Raw genomic sequence first — 17,313 nt, 5'->3', positions numbered from 1 at the left:
TCAAAAGCATGAGTATTGCTCTGCTGGCAGAACCTCCTGTGATGAGTCCTTACACACAACATTCCGCAGTGAGCTCTGAGCGACAGGAAACGCTCTTGAGACGCTGGACAGAGACAGCACAATTGTCTATTGCATGAACGCTCAGAATCCCGCCATAGAGGGTTGCATAGTCATAGTGTGCATTAGCACCTCAACTCGTTTTCTTTTTTTAATGTTTCAGGGGAATATTATACCTGGTGGAGAAATTCTTCACACCCTCCCAACCCTCCTAAATAAAGGTCCATCGAGTGACGTTTCCATCCACACTACATACTTGCGCCACACTTTTTTGGCAGTACTCTGAAGTGTGTAAAGAGGGTGGACAAACATTTGGAAGGGGTGTGAATATCCATCAAAGTCTTGGCTCTTGAAGAAACAGAAAACTCAAAGTTACAACTAGGTGGATGTTGTCTATCTAACCACTGGCCAAACACTGCCCCTCTGCTCGAAATACCCATGTTGCCTCTATGCCCCTGCGGAAAATGAGATGTTGTTGAAGATATTCTGTGCTACTATTCCATATAAGGGTTTAAATATTCCAGATCCTGGTTCTGAGAATCTGAATCAGCGGTTTTTGACACAGGATTTTCATAACATTGACTTGGTATGTACAAAAAAGCTGTGGCTCTGAGCCGGGGATCATTGTGTAATATGCACTTGAGCCAAGTTGCTACCTCGTTTTTAATAGACATTACTTCATGTTCCAATTTAAGTTGCAAGATTTGGGAGTCTGTAATAAATGGAGATATTTTAATGCACATTTGGTACTAATATTAAAGTCAGGTAAAGCATGTGCACGCAGCACAAGTGTGCTGTCAAGTGGAAAAAAAATTGTTTGTACATCTGTTATAAAAATAGTTCTAGCAAAATGCACTTTTTAAACAGCTGGATTTTACTTACCATTTTGTCGTAGACGTTTTTCAGTATCTTCAGTGATGCTCACTCTTGGAGATTTTTTTTTTTAGTCATTTAGCAAGTAAAACATGCGGTGAGATGGCACGAGATCGGCGTAGTTACTGCTGTCACTATAGGACCACAGCTGTTTTGTATGTTAACAAGCATTTTGGTACAGAGGCAAGACAAACAAATAAATGCACCAAAACACATCAAACCTAGGATAGAAAGTGTATTCCTTTAATATTCCTTTTAAATAAAATTACAATTAAAAGCTTCATATATTTATATTTCAAACCGAATGTTAAATATTACAAAACTATTTCGATTTCCCCTTTTCTTATGGGGCAGGTTTCTAGCTTATAAAACAGATTTTTTCACAACATGGAAAAGTTAATTTCTGATGATAATCAGTAGAAAATATGTAATACGATGAAATAAAAAAGGAAATATGTAAATATAGAGTGCTCTCTTTAAATTCCTATTATATACCACATAAAACAAGTTAAAATAGTTGTCATTTTGTACAAAACAATTTTACAATAAACACATTAACCATCGAAAATATATTTGTACATAAATATAGTTCAGTCTGAAAAGAAGATGATTATGGGATGTGCACATTGCCAGAATTTCAATGACTCCATATTGCATGTAGAAGAAAGTGGCTTCATGAAATAACCATTTTGCACCAGTAAAGACCCAAGTTCAAAACTTTAATCCCACAAAGCACAACATTTCACAACAGAGGGGTGTCGAGAGATTGAGTGTATGTGTCTGCCTGTGTGTATAGAAAGATATGACACACATGAAGTGCCTTGCACACAAATTAGCAGTAGCTTACAAACTTATAGGTCTATGCAAATATTTTAAATACTGGGAATAGTCAAGAAGACTTCTACGGATGCAGATTAAATTACTTTCTTTAGGCTTTTAAGTGGACTTTTTCTTTAATTATATAGATAAAGCAAACCTGCTCTATTATATTTGAAGGATTCCTGCTTTCACAAAGCTCATTCTGTTTTAATGCAGCAGTTAATGACTGAGAGGCGGCTCCACCAATCGGATTTAACACAATAGTTTGCTTCACCATCCTGCCACTAATTTATCTCAAATGTACAGGTCACCTGATTCATGAGAGTGAGGGTCCCTTAACACACACCCACCCACATGTACCACAACTTAAAGGGACGTAAAACACTTTTTGGCAATAATGTATATACTGTATGTATGTCATTTGTACCCTAGTGGCACTTAACACGTTCTCAGTGTGAATACTTTAGCCTTTAAGTGATGTGCTGCGTTTGTATTTGGAATAAGAGTAAGCCTAGATAAAAGTTTTATTTTTATTTTTTAAATAGTTAAACTGCTTTTTGTCTTCTACACCACCGTTGAACTTTAGGTATCTGGGATTTGCTTTAATGGAGAGAGTAAAAAACAAAACTTTGAGTTAATGCTGTAAACAAAAACTCTGGTGAGGCAAGAGATTTAGTCCAGAAATCAACACAAGTGCAGACTCTCGAAACAGACATTTTAAAGCATGACCGTTTTAAGATACAGTTGCAATATTTCACATTTGAATATTTTTTACAAAATGGCACCATGAACATAAGACCACGGAGATCCTCTTTGTTGGGATGGCCAGGAGTCTTGGATGTGTTCTGCTGGACCCTTAGACAAAACAGAACAAGGTAACGTGGTACACTTGATTATTGTACATCTATTAACCTGCACTTAGTTCAACATATGGACAGGACTACATGACAAGGGCCACCCTCTATGGGAAATGTAGATCTTTATACACTGTAAAAAGTGAGGGATATGGTTGATCACAGGACATCAAAATCGAAATATTTGTTGCAAGATTTAATGGGCAGCTACATCTGTATCAGAATAACAGACTAATATCGTTTGACAACAATAGGATGTTCTAAATATTGTTTACAAAACACTGCCTCAATGGAGTTAATAACAGAAAATCTACAACCAAGGAACGATAAACAATTAACAATGTTTAGGACATGATATTTGTGACAGACAATATTTGTGTCAATGAGCTAACCGGCATGTTTGGGTTCTTGGGGGTAAGCTGGAGTCAGCCACTTTATAATCAAGGGAGAGGAGGGAGCGTGGGAGAGAGGAGAGCACACTAGTAAGACATAATAGATTGAGAACAATTAGAAATTGACACGGAGAGAAAGGGAGTGAATGAGGGAGGGAGAGCAAGTGGGGGCTGACTTTAGTCAAGTAATAAGTCAAGCAGTTATGGTATGCAGCTGTACCTCCAGTGACTAGGTAGTGTAACACAGAATTATGCCTGTAGTCTGCTGATGTTTCAGTGAGAACATCTTATGTTCCTTACACACTGGGTGTCTTTACAGCCTAGGCACTAGAAGCTGAGATTGAGCTAGAACCTCTCTAATAACCATCTCTGCTGCTCCAGGATCTGATACATCAAACACATGCTTTCTCTCATACAGCCTAGTCCACTTCTGGATCAGTAACCCCATACGGCCTAAACACTCCCTCACACAGCCTAATTGAGTTCTGGGATCCTGCATATTCTGCAAACGGCCCTCACTCAGCCGAACTGAGCTTCTACATTTTGCATAGTCTACAAACACTCCCTAAGAGTTCATACATACTCCAACACAAGCCTAATTATAATTCTTGGTTCCGCAGCCTATGAACACACCGAAAATGGTGTCAGCCTGCTCCTGGGTCAGACACCACAAGCCCATGCGCGATCACACAACCTTGTTATACTCCTCGTCAAGGCATAGTCCACCCTGACTCGGGAACCTACATTTTGCTTCTGGGCAGACAGTCTACACATACTTCCTCATATCACACAGCTTCTTTCTGCTCCTGAATCTGAGACAATACACGCATACTCCCTCATACAGACTCACTTCTCCCCTACATCCATGCACTGCCCCATTCTGTTCCTGGATCACAAAGTCTGCCACCAAACGTTCATGTGACAACAGCCCACCTTGACTCGGGTACATAAAACAATTAATTATAATTCTGAAAGTCATCACTAGTCCTCTTCTATCCACTGACAGTACTTACACGGTAAGGCCGCAAAACACTTGAGTTTTTTTATGCACTTATGACGGCTGAATGTACCTTTCAAAAGCAAACACCAATTGCTACTTTTTCTCAACTGTATAAGGTACGTTTTCAAATTGTTTCTGAACAGTGGTTTGTACTTCGGACCCATCTTACAATTACACTGCCGTACTATTGCATGCACAGATGAATTTGACTATAATTCACAGGCAGCTGGCTTAACAACACCTGGCACAAGGAGAGTAACAAATTCTTCTCTTTCACTTCGTTTTGTTCCCCCCTTCTAATGCTTCTTCTTGGCAGTAAAACACAGTTTTACTTCTCTTTATAATTTCAAACTCATCTTTATACAGAATCTGCAGCAGTTTCTGTATAAAATTGAGCTTTATTTTTCATGATAATACATTTCATTTTTGGGATTCTGCTGCAGCATATACCTAAAAAATGAGACTGTAAAAACTCTTGCGTGCAACTGAGCCTGGTGTTGCTTGTCAGGCCGTACATTCTTGGGTTCATGTGTACATACACCAGCGTGTAGGATAGTTCACATATATTCCCTAAACTATAAGAGGCCAATGGTGCCCAAGTTCTGATACCTCCCCTTGTATTCCACTTGGGGAATGGATGTGATCTAATACAGCCCACTGATGCCAACACGGTTTTTTGGCACCTTGTACTAAATTTTCTTAAACAGTACTCCTCAGGCACACAACACTTCGTCAGAACAACATCAGATTTACCGGAAATTATTCTCAAGAATTTGGCGTACATACATTACTGAAATATTAGTAAGATTCACTACTGTACCAATTCCTTACACCGTGTATTATGATTTGATAAGATTCTAAAAATACAAGACTTTGGGTAGTAAGTTGTGTAATGTTTAAAGAGTCACACAAGCAGAGGGAGCGGTTTATCCACCCAAGTCTATGCTTCTCAATACCTAGTGCGCGCTCTCAAACAGATGTGCAATGATCGTGATATGATCTACAGGTACAAGGATTCTATACAGGTACTCGTCTATTTACATATAAATAATAAACAGTTTTTTAGTGAGTGTCTCCTTTCAGGAGAAACGGATGCATAAATTCTTGGGCCTTCTTCTTTTCGATGGGGTCCGGATTTGGATTACCAGGAGGTGGTCGAAGCAATAAACTTCCAAATATAATTGCTGCATGGAAAATAAAAAGCAAAGAGGTCAAAAGTGTTGTATGACTAATGGTTAATATTTCAGCAGCACCCAAACATTTATCTCTCGGAGAAGATCGTATATGTTCTTCCTACACTGATCAGAGGAAAGTGGTGCCTGCATTATGTGAACGTTATAAAACAAAGCATCTCAAACAGTTAAAGAGTAAGGTTCTATGGAGGAGGTGGTGTAGGCTACTTTACTAGATTTCCAAGTCATCGCTATCTCCAGGAATCTGTTGGCCAATGTGGATTAAGAGGTATTTGTTCAGTACCCACGAAACTGGAGACAACAACTGTCAACGTACAAAATATCCCACTGATCAAAATAGCAAAACATTCAGTTTGCACTAATGTCGCCCAAAAATGTATATACACACGAAATTAAACATCAGCGATCAATCACCCAAATGTATCTCATGCCAAAGTTCGAAAGATTATTGAATGGGCGCCTACCACAAGAAAACAGAGATTCCCTATTAAAATAAATCTAAACTAGTTTAACAATTTACATTGCCAACAGTAATCATATAAAAAAGTACTCGCAAACCAATTCAATACATCCTTCAAACTTCTCACCCTGAATATCCACGTAACCCTTGGGCAGAATATTTTAGACTAGACAGACACAACATGGTAAAGTCTGATCGTACATTGTACTTTGCAAAACCGCAATGGATTAATATCCTCCTGTCTGGCCTTTAACAATATATATATATTTTTTAACAATGAATCTATTTTGCCTGAACGTCGGTTCTTAATTAGGAAATACTGGTCTTAAAAAATATGGACCTTGGGTATGGGGTCTTATTAATCCAACCCTTCTAAGAGATCATTAGCTGTTCTACATATACTTGTACAACGACGTTTATCAAAGATTAAAATAAAGACTTTAGAAATTAGCTACAATCATTTAGTCATTTTTTTTTAGGACAGCACGCTTGGTACTAGTAAATGAATTTTGAATAGAAAGGATTCTGCCTTTTAAATGTACTTTTGGATATCATTAAATGAGTGTAACTAGAGTATTGCAGTCTGTAAAAAATTTAAATTATTTGCATTCAAGTACCACTGCCCAGGGGGTCATTCCGTTACAACACTATTTGGCAGCAGGATCAGTTACCAACGGAAACATGGCAATCATTGCAAAATGTCGTGGTGGTTTTTGCAGGTGTGCATGGTCTAAGTTCTTGGTCTTTTCAATTTAATATTGTAACCAGCTGGGACATGTCACATTAAAATGGAATATCTAATAGGTGATTCTGCCATCTCGATATTTCGTGCCAAATCAGAGTGGTTCGCAAGACTGCTATAGTTTTGGCTTTGATCAAATAATACTGGTTCATGTAGGGAAAGACTTCAATTTTCATAACTGACAAATGGGAGTGATTTCTTCAAAATCAGTGAGGAGTAAAAGGCTCAGTGCTTGTAACACAATGCTTTTTGTTTGGGGGAAGGCACGTGCTGTTAGGTCCTTTAAACCTATATAGGGGGGCATAGAAGAGGTGATCACATTTTGCATTGAAGTCTACACACTATCATTAAGCTACAGCAATTTTCTAGCTACTAGAAAAAAACAATACCAACATTAACTTCAAAACATAGTTTTCACGGTTATGACAAATGTTAGCAACTTCAATGCTTGAAAATTAGGAAAGCATTAGAACTGCTGTTTCCGGGGCGTGGCCAAGCGCGGATCGAAGATGGCCGCGTAGTGTGTTAGCTCCACCGATTGTCCCTGCCCCGCGTCTATCCTGAAGACCCATCCGTGTCACCAGACGACAGCCCCCGATGTCGGAGTAGTGGTGGTTCCCAACCCGCTTACCCCGGCTCGCCGAGCAGGTCAGACGGGGGAGATATCATCCCCGAAGAGTTGAGGCCTGCTGAAGGACCAAAAGCCGGGACCCACAGTGACCAGGGGCGCCGGAAGAGAGATCCGGCCTGCCCGACTGCATCGCGTGGTGGCGCCGCTCTCTTAAGGTGCCGCCGCGCTATTTTGGAGCGGAGCTGTGGGGAGGCATCCAAGACCCACGGCAGCGGCGGTGACTACCATCTGAGTCCCTAATCCAGTGAGGCGAGAGTACACAAATCAACAGAGACGATACAGAGTGCGCGCGCCGGGAGTTGGTTAATGGTGGCGGTGCGAGCTTTCCTGCTGCCTGCCCCATCGGTGCCGATGTGCGCCGCACGCCCGAATCGGGGCTGATGTCTGGCGCACGCCTGGGTCAGTAGTGGCCTTGCGGAGCCCGTTTCTTGCACATCAGGGCACTGGTTCGTCCCCCTCGACCCCCCCCCCCCCCCACCCCCCCCCTAGGGAGGCATCAGGGGAGAGCTCCGATTGTTGCAACCACACCACGTGGTGGCGCCGTATTCCCACGGTGCCGCCGTGATCTCCCGAGGCGGAGCTGTGAGAAAGCACCGGAGACCCGCGGCAGCGGCGGTGATTGAACACCCAAGCCTGTAATCCGGTGAGGCAGGAGGGCGCAATTTAGCAGAGGAGACACCGAGCGCGCTGGCCGTGAATCAGTTAATGGCGGCAGTGCGCTCCTGCAGGTGATCATTTTCCTGCTACCCGCCTCACCAGCGCGAATATTTGCAATATATCCAGAGCGGCAGCGACCCTGTGGGCCCCAGTTTTTACACATCTAGGCACTGAGGTGACCCCCCCCCCCCCCCGGGGGCTCAGGAGGGGCTAGGAGAGAGCTGGTGGCCCTCTGCAATTTCGCCTGAGTTCAGGACAGCTTAATGATGAGGGGGCTGCGGCAAATTTCCCAGAAGGTCAGTGGAGGACACGTTGCTGGTTAAATAGACAGTTACCATCTTTTGGGTCCACGTCTAGCTTAAAGGTTGGTCCCCGAGATTGCTGCAGCTGACCAGAACCGAATTAAGGGACCCATCTCCCTGGGGAGAGAAGGAATTGGTCTTAGACCTCTAGGGTCCCGCGCTTTGGATATTGGTACCCTGACTGATAGGCCCCGCTGGTGAGCGCTGGTGCTTTTGCCTACCCCGAATACCCCAGTCTAGTTGGAAGCATACACTGGACACCATAATGGATCACGTCAAGGGTTCCGGGTCCCGTGGCGCGAAACTGGACCGGTAAACAGTTACCAAGGACGCTCAGCGGAATCGGCTGTCTGGAGAGGCTACTCAGGGAAACCCGGTGGAAGAGGAACAGGAGCTATCGCTCAGGGATGTTATGGAGGCTATCACTGGAGTCAAAACTTCACTGGAACATAAAATGGACACTATGGCGATTGACTTCAATCTTATCGGGGCCGACGTAGGGAAGCTCAACGAAAAAGTCAAGCAGGTAGAAATAACTGCCTCCAATCTCGTTGGTGATGTCACGCAACTGCAAAGGGAGGTCCGCGAGCTCCAGGACTCTCGCAAATTCGTGGATCTCAAGCTGGATGATTATGAAGGGCGGCTCCGGCGCAATAATTTCCGCATCCTAGGAGTTCCGGAGAAATTGGAGGGGCAATCCCCGGACCTGTTCATTGAAGACCTTATTCTTAACCACTTGCAGCCCAAAGGCCTTAGTAAATGTTTTGTTATCGAACGTGCTCACAGGGTCCCGGGCGGCTGTCCCAATCCGGGTGCTCCCCCGCAGCCCATGCTGGCTCGGATCTTGAACTATCAGGACAGAGATGTCATTCTCCAGAACTCCAGAGTGGGGGCCCCCCTTCGCTACGAAAATGCTGACATTTCCTTCTTTCCCGACTTCACACAGAGAGTACAGAAGCAAAGGAAGTCCTTTCTTTCTGTGAAACGTGACCTGAGAGAGAGGGGCCTGAAATACTCAATGCAGTTCCCGGCACGCCTTCGGGTCGAAGCGGAAGGAAGAGCGTGGTTCTGCGACCAGCCTGAAGCAGTGGCAGAGTGGATCGAATATCGCGGAGCGAAGAGCCCGTCTGATCGCGGCGCCGGGGAACATGCGGTCACCCGACCTGCTTGAAATGGAAACTTTGAGGACGGCGGCCTGGAACTGAGTAACGGGGAATTTGATGTGGGGTGGGCCGGGGTGGGTGAGATATCTGAGTTTCATTGCGGGGGCTGGTGATTTTATATATGCCTCAAGTCACTTATCTACTAGGGGTGCTACACTTGACATGGATAGGGGCGGGGACACGGAGCACACTATTTCCCCTTCCTTTGAATTTCTTTCTAGGGCGACAGGCACTCTGCAAGTTTCCGATGGGCAGTTCTAAGCCCAGAGTACAGGGCAGGGGGGGGGGGGGGGGTTGTTGGGTTGGGGTATTTTGTTTATTTGTTATTTGCTACACTTGTTCCATCGGTGCAATGTATGGGTACACCCAAAGAAGAGTTGCTGGAAGAATACAAGCGGGGGATTTCTGGACCTACAATTTGCATATGTTATTCCAACGGATGGTTACAGTTCCTACACAAAGAAAGGGGAGTAACAGCCAGCAGATAAGCTGTAAATAGTAGGGGATGTCTCCAAGGATAGAGTGAGTGAGTGGAGGACAGAATCTTAGACTGTCACCTCCCATAAAAAACTATCATTAATATACAAAAAGCTAATTAATCACATGACAAACCCTCTCCTGATACTGCGAGATAAGTGGGTACATGATGGGATAGAGCTAGACGATGAGGATTGGCAAGCAGCAGTGTCCTCCCCTAAAGTGGTGGCTATCCCGACCTGCTTGTGAATGGTTTAGCTTAGACTGGTTTAGCTTAAGATCCTTCATAGGATCTACATAATGGGACCCAGATTAGTGCACATGGGGTGGTCTGATACAGGGGATTGCAAAAGGCGATGCGGCCTTACCGGAACGTTTATGCACATTATCTGGGAATGCACACATATCAGCACTTATTGGCGCCAAGTGCACGACCCGATCAACGAGGTGTTACATGTCTCCCTCCGTCCCGAGGTGAGACAATGCCTCCTAAATGTCTGGGAACCCATGGATTTAAACACTTCTCAGACACAATGGGCCACTCTAGGGTTCATGTTGGCAAAAAGAAACATCGCTCAACTCTGGGGGGCAGCACATCCACCCATATTAGAAGCCTGGTAAAGAAACCTCGATTGGTGCATGTTCAGAGAAAAGACAGTGTTTTTGGCAAGGGGGTGCCCTAAGAAGTGGTCACGTATCTGGAACCCATGGAATATTTATAGAGGCGAGATCTGTACACCACCTCGGAATGTAGAGCATGATGACTATTTCTCTGTGATGTTCCTCTCATATGTACTGTCTGTATATCCTTCTATTCATGCGTATTGTGAAGTGTCAACTACCTGGTCCTCTGTAATGTACCATTCACCGATGTTTGTTTAATAAAAAGATTTGTTAAAAAAAAAAAAAAAAACTGCTGTTTCCAGTTCTTAATTCAGTACATGTGGGCTGAGCTTCCTTCAACCTACCGAGTATCTTCACATCTAGATTATTCTTCTCTGCGTTCTTCAGAAGTTCACGGAGAAAGGACATAATATAGTCAAAAACGTTTTTATGGCACTGAGGTAGCCCTGAAATAATCTGGAGAAAGAAAAAAGACAACAGGGTTAATGTCTAATGTATATACTACAGCATTGTTCCCATACGATCTGTGAGGAAATGGTAGCACTGCCCATGTAATTATCCAAAAACATCACAGTAACCACCCGTTAAAAAAGCAAAGATATTCATTCTAACCAGAAGGAATAGAGTTTGCATTATTCTATGCTCGTCTGTATCTAGATGTTATTTGATTAGACACCAGAATAAATCAAGCAAATTTACTTTCATAATCTCATCACACTCATAACACAGTAGAAATTCCAATCACTATTACTAACTATTACAAATCAAAACAAGGCGCTATTCAGTGAGAAGAAAGGGAATTCTATAAATAAAAATGAGAGGCAGACATTCCTGAGCTCTAGGGTGGTCAACTGCCCGATGAGCTCCGGCTAAGCTCTACAATTGGGGGTAGGGACCAACTGGGAGCAGCACAATTGTTACGCTTAGTGAAAAGGTTAGTCCAGACCTCACACTACGAATATCAGAGCAGCCCAAGTAACTGGTGAGGCCAGGTTCTCCACCCTTTGCAAAGTTCTACCTTCCAAAATGGTGCTGCAGTAGAGACCAGTAATGCAGCACCATTGTGGATGGACTCTTCATCAGCTAGGCCTACATTTAATAGGCGGTGGGTGGAACCTTGTTGATTTGGACATGAGCCCTCTCCCTCCCAGGTAAGCCAGATTGGGTGGAAATATAACCACAGCCAACTTCCTGGAATGGCAATGCTGCAAGATAAGAAGCTCAGTTGATTATTAGCATGGGGAGTTAAGTCTGCCAGTATCACCAGATTCTGTCCCACATTATGACCACAACAAGGCACTAAGACTACATTGTAGTGTGAGTCTTTGTCTCATGCTTCTACCAGTGAGGAGCCACATCCTAGATAAAACAAACATTTTTGTGAAGGGTTTTTCTGTTTTTACTCTCCCCCCCCCCCCTCCAAAGAGGCTAAATCTAAATGAGTCTGAGAGAAAGAAGATTTTTTTCCCTTTAACACTGGTCATTCTCTCCCTTGTAGCTTCAATGTGGAAGTCTGCAGGTTCAGCATGCTGCTGGTATGGCTGAAGGAAAATCACTACTATTGGACCTCTTGATTGATTTGAGAGCCACCATCCATCATATAGAGTACAATGATTTGTCCATAAAAGTCAGTGTAGACGTGCCCAAATATAGCAGAAAGTTCAGTGGGCTACAACAGAAGGTATAGAAATTAGAGGAATAAGTGAAGAAGCATTATTGTGCCTCGCACAATCCAGAAAAATTGAAAAGCTGTGCAATTGCTGGATACTTGCCTTCACAGGTTTCCTAGCTCCATGATGGCTTCACTGAAACCACAGATGTTTGGTACCAAACATCTTGTCTTAAAAAATCCACACTGATGCCAGTGTTGGATTTATTAATAAATACATACAGAGGGCGCTTTATAGGTGTCCCCTGTAAACCTACCGACTACTAGTGTGTTCCTGACCGGTCTCCACCAGTCTGCCACCACTAGACTCTGTTCTGACCTCATGGGGTGAGGGCCTGCACACTCAGAGGTCGAGAAGTACAAGTTACTTACCTTCGGTAACGATGTATCTGGTAGAGACAATTCTAGCCGCAGATTCCTTAACCTAGAATTATCCCCAGGCGTGAGACTGGACCCGGAAAACTTTCTTGCCCAGCATCTCTACGCGCCGGGGGGGCGGAACCACGCGACTCCGCCCCGACGTCCTCCGCAGGCGTGTTGTCAGCAAGGTCACATAAGCCCCACCCCAGCGCGCTGACATCAGTTTGCTTCTGAGAACTTTTCCGCGCCACAATGCGGAGCCATCACAACAAAACTGAGGAGAGCATGGGAACAGTGTGCGAAAAAACCAGAGAAACAAAAAGGTAAGAAACATCACCAGGTGGCACCAAGGCACCAGAAGGCGACAACAGCAGGCCAGAGCAGGAAAAGAGCAGAGCACCACTCCGAGAAACAGCTGTACAAGCCAAGGCGAAAGCACCAGATGGCAGCAAAGCACCAGAAGGCCAGAGCAGCAAAGCCACAGCAAGAAAAGCGCAAAGTACCACTCCGTGGAACCACCTCGCAAAGCAATGCAAGAGCCATCCTGGAGGCACAAGCGGGTGAAAGCGCCGTGAGAGAGAGAGGGTCCGCTACCACAACTACAAAGGGAAGGGCCACAAGCCCGGAACAGAGGAGCAACAGCAATCCATCCTCAGACTACACTGCCAAGGATGGCCATACCTCCTGAAAGGAGCAAGAAGTCAAAGGACAGGTAAGCCATCCGCAGACTACACTGCCAAGGACGGCCATAACCCCTGAAAGGAGTAGGAGTGCAAAGGACAGGCAAAAGAACCCCTAACTAAGATCGGTCGAGGATCAGAAATGCGAACAACAGAGGAAAAGAGCAAAGTAGGCCCTCATGCTGGGGAGGAACCAGCTGGAGGGATGCCTGGCCGGAAGAAAACAAAGAGGACACTCAGAAGACAAGTCACCCAGAGAGAGGCGATGGCAGAAACCCAAGCAGAGGGCCCTCGCAGAACGGGGAGGAAGGGCGGGTCTTGAAGGAATCTGCAGCTAGAATTGTCTCTACCAGATACATCGTTACCGAAGGTAAGTAACTTGTACATCTGATAGAGACTACTAGCCGCAGATTCCTCAACGTAGAATAGATACCCTAGCCATACCCAGAAAGGAGGAGGGCCTGCAAGAGAGCCTCCCCACCAGGAGAGACACAGGGCCACAGCAGGGGACATGTCACAGGGCCAAGAAGGGAAAGGCCAGGATATCCTAAGCCCAACCAAGGGAGACCTGCCCAACACCCCGCAGGGGCAGACAGCACCCGAAAAGCCTCAAGGAACACAAGGACCACCTCAACCCCAAGGGATAAGAGATAAAACCAAAGGCCGAGCCCACCTTAAGAAACACATACACAGAGACAGAAAGAACTGTGCACACACCAGCCTCACGCAGCGGACCAGGCAGGGACGCCTGCACCGCCAAAAGTGCAGACGGAAGAAGAAAAGCACAAAAGAATACATCAAAGGCCACAACGGTGTAGGAGAACAAACAGGCCTGCACTGGCATGCACAGCCAGCAGCAGATAACACCACGGAACGGTGCACCCAGGACAAGCTAGACGCCAGCCGAAGGCAGAGGCCAGGAAGGGCCAAGAAGAGCCAAGAAGAGCCAGGGCACGCCCCAAGGGAGGGGCTGGTACACACTGACCCACGAAGGAAGTGGAACCAGGCAGAAAGAAAGACGGGGGACGGACCAAGCCGTCCATCAGCACACAAAAACCAGGGAAACCAGTCGTACACCCCCCCCCCCCCACCCCCACCCGGAACACCCGACAGGGGGCCAAGGCGGACAGAAGTGCAAAACCGCTACAACGTAATGCCGCAGACAGCAGGCCGGACTAGGCTAGCGACACAGCGATCCAGGAGAAGGACGGACCGGGGCACAACGCATGCCACCCCAAAACCATAAGCAAGAAGATCGCACCTGCGACATACCGTGATGCCACAGAGAGCAGAAGCCCGAAGGACGACCACTCCTCCCCAACACATGATAAAGCTACAACCATTACCCCACATAAGGCATGTTACGTCCCAGAACATGGGAACCCTCTTGGGAAAATGTTTCCGCAGCGGAGGACCAACAGAAAGACCTGCGGAGAAAACCGCAGACTGCTTGCCAAGCCGCCAATAAAGGAACACGGAAGGCCTAATCTCAGGGCCTACACGGCTTACCAACAGCCAAAACCACAAGTCAAGAAAGGGCCGGACCAGCAGCCAACAGCACCAAAGTCCTAACAAAGAACCTGAAGGCACATCAACCACACAGGCCCAAGAAAAACAATGGGAGAACACTTCCCAAAACACAGACCGACTTACAGGTCACTGAGGGGGAGGAGGAGGGGGAGGAGGAGGACGAAGCCCCGCAAGAAACCTCTGAATGGCAGAATCCGCAGGGGCGTGGAACAAAAGAGCACCATCAAAGGGAAGGTCCACCAGCCATTCCCTAACATTCTCCAGGAACACACTATCCTGGAGCCAGGCATGTCGACGAAGGGCCACCGAAGAAGCCATGGTATGACCAAGCACCTCCGAAATGTCCAGAGCCAAGCGAAGAATAAGACCCGCCAGCTCCCGGCCATCCAACACATGGTGCCTCAGATCAACACAGGCACCCTCCCGAGAAGCGGCAGACATAAGGGACTCCGCCGAATCCCACAAGCAAGAAGTGGCCCTAGTCAATACACAAAGATTGTTAAGGGCCCGCAAAGCTGCACTGGTGGAGGCGAAGATATTGCGCCCCCAGGAATCTAACCAGTGGGCCTCCCGTGACGGGGGAGACAACACGGACGGCAGGGAGGGAAAGGCAGTCTGTAAAAGAGGGCCCCTGGTAGAGGGGTGTAGGGAAAGACAGACAGGATCATGCAGCGCAGGACTGTGGCGGTGCACAAGTTGCTGGGGCACCGGGTCCCCCGTGGCGGGCCGTCCCCAAGCTCCCAAAAGAGAAGTGTGGAGCGAAGCATCAAAGGGAAGAAGCAGCTCCCGAACACCAGAACCCTGATGGAGGACCTCCAGAAGATGATCCGTGAGGAAATGGGCAGCTGGATCGCCCATGCGCAAAATTCCCGCCGCCGTGGAAACAGCCCGAGCGAAGGCAGCACTGGCCTCCGTAGGGCCCCGCGGCAGAGAAAGCAGTTCCTCTGTGGGCAACGGCTGCAAGCTAAGGAGGCCGTCCGCCAGTCCAACCGGAGGAAGGAAAGGCCAAGTCCGGAAAGGGGGAAGGGGGACCGAGGAATGGGGAACGTGAGGTGCCTCCGGTGAAGACTGCGGGCGCGGCAACGGCGACGAGACGCCAGGGAAAAAGCCACGACGCGACGACCCGCTTCCGGAGAAGATGAAACCAACAACCGCCGAACCTCCGGAGAAGAGGGGGCGTCCGAAGACGAGTCAATGACCCGACGCCGGCCCGGCGCCGTAGAGTCCGCGGCCCGCGTCGGGTCAACGTCGACCAGCACCGAAGGGGATGCCGGAACGACCTCCGCCACAACGCGCGGCGCAGGAGACCGAGGCTGGGTCGGAGCCGGGGCGGCGAAGGAACGGCGCCGAAAAGGCGTTGACTCGACCTCCGATGAGGCAGCCGCCTGCGTGGAGGGATGAGGGGGACGCGGGGACACGCCCCGACCCCTAGCCGGCCCCTGTGGCACCACCAGGGCCAGCAGCCGCCGCCTGCCCAGAGGACCGAGGGGGATTAGAGGACACGCCCCGAGCCCCGGCAACCTCCTGTGATACCACAGGGACCCCCGCAGGGGTTTGGGAGGGCATTGGCACTGTGGTCCGGAGGAGGGAACCCCGAAGGGCCGCACCCAGACGGCACCACAGCCTCCGAATCTGGATCCGAACCAGTTGACACCGGATCCGCCGGTGATGCCGCAGAAGGCCCCGCACGCAGCAAGGGAACTACAGAGGTCCCAGGAAGAGGAGGAGAAGAGGGTAGAGCCATAGAGGCCTGCAAGGCCGCCGCATAGGCCTCCATCTGGGTTCTGGTCCCCCTGCGCTGGGGTACAGTGGATAGGGTGGCGACGCGCAGGGCCGCACCGACCGCGGAGATCCCGCGTCCCCAACAGGCCGGTGACCGGGCCTCAGGGACAAACTGCAACACTTACACACAGGCGAGCGACGCCCTTGCAGACTGGGAGAAGGACTATGTTGGAGACGGGGGCGGCGGTTCTTGAAGCCGTCCACGGGGGACGGACGCGGCGACGACGCTAACCTGAACATGCGGGCCGAAAGGAGTTTCTTCCGGCACTCCCGCCGGGACTTCGGCTTAATTTGCTGACACGCCTCACAGTCTGTGAAGTTTTGGTGCTCCCCCAAACACCACATGCAGATGGGGTGAGGATCCGTTGCCGACATCTGGGGCACGCAAGACGAGCACGTCTTGAAGCCCGAAGGCATTCGCACACTGTCCCCTAGAAAAACGCTCAAAGCGGAAAAAGAAGGCCTGAAACAGGCCAGCGACACGATCCGGGTCAGCGTTGCACGCGTAAAAGAAGAAAACTGACGTCAGCGCGCCGGGGTGGGGCTTATGTGACCTCGCTGACATCACGCCTGCGGAGGACATCGGGGCGGAGTTGCGTGGTTCTGCCCCCGGGCGCGCAGAGATGCTGGGCAAGAAAGATTTCCGGGTCCAGTCTCACGCCTGGGGATAATTCTACGTTAAGGAATCAGATCAACACATGCCCTGGGTGGAGGTGTTCCACACCTCCTCCAATCTGGAATAGTCTTCCAGGGCGGGAAGCTTCAAAGGTGATGCCCCCTTTGAAATGCAAACCAAGCCTCTCCTGGTAGCAGCAGATGGCAACCTCCATGTCCTGACCCTACTTTTGGCAGATGGACAGGCAGGAAAATTAGTGAGATTAGGAGGGATGCCCACATTCAGCAGGCACCACCCCAAAGGTGAGGCAGGCGACGTGGACCCCGCTTTTCACTTACCACCAAATGGAGATGGAGGGAAATAACCTGTCAGGGTTATGCCTACCCCCCCACGTGGGGTGAGCATATAAAGGGTGTAGTCACCCTAAGTTTA

The 17,313-nt window shown here is 47.9% G+C and overlaps 1 protein-coding gene across 4 annotated transcripts in view; it reads right to left on the bottom strand.

Moving 5' to 3' along the window:
- Nucleotides 1-1,152: 1,152 nt before the first annotated feature.
- INPP5B (inositol polyphosphate-5-phosphatase B) overlaps nt 1,153-17,313 on the bottom strand; it is a 957,269-nt gene continuing 941,108 nt past the window's right edge. For all 4 annotated transcript variants that reach the window (XM_085647875.1, XM_085647876.1, XM_085647878.1 and 1 more), the window contains 2 exons: nt 10,589-10,700; nt 1,153-5,179 (listed from right to left, as the gene is read on the bottom strand). In XM_085647875.1, coding sequence (XP_085504001.1) covers nt 5,058-5,179; nt 10,589-10,700 — 234 coding nt within the window. In that variant the 3' untranslated portion in view covers nt 1,153-5,057. The remainder of the gene's footprint in view (nt 5,180-10,588; nt 10,701-17,313) is intronic.

Source organism: Triturus cristatus, chromosome 3_2, assembly GCF_964204655.1.
Source record: "Triturus cristatus chromosome 3_2, aTriCri1.1, whole genome shotgun sequence".
Taxonomy (NCBI): Eukaryota; Metazoa; Chordata; class Amphibia; order Caudata; family Salamandridae; genus Triturus; species Triturus cristatus.
Note: the sequence above shows the minus strand (reverse complement) of the source record. Positions and strands in the feature narration are given on the sequence as shown.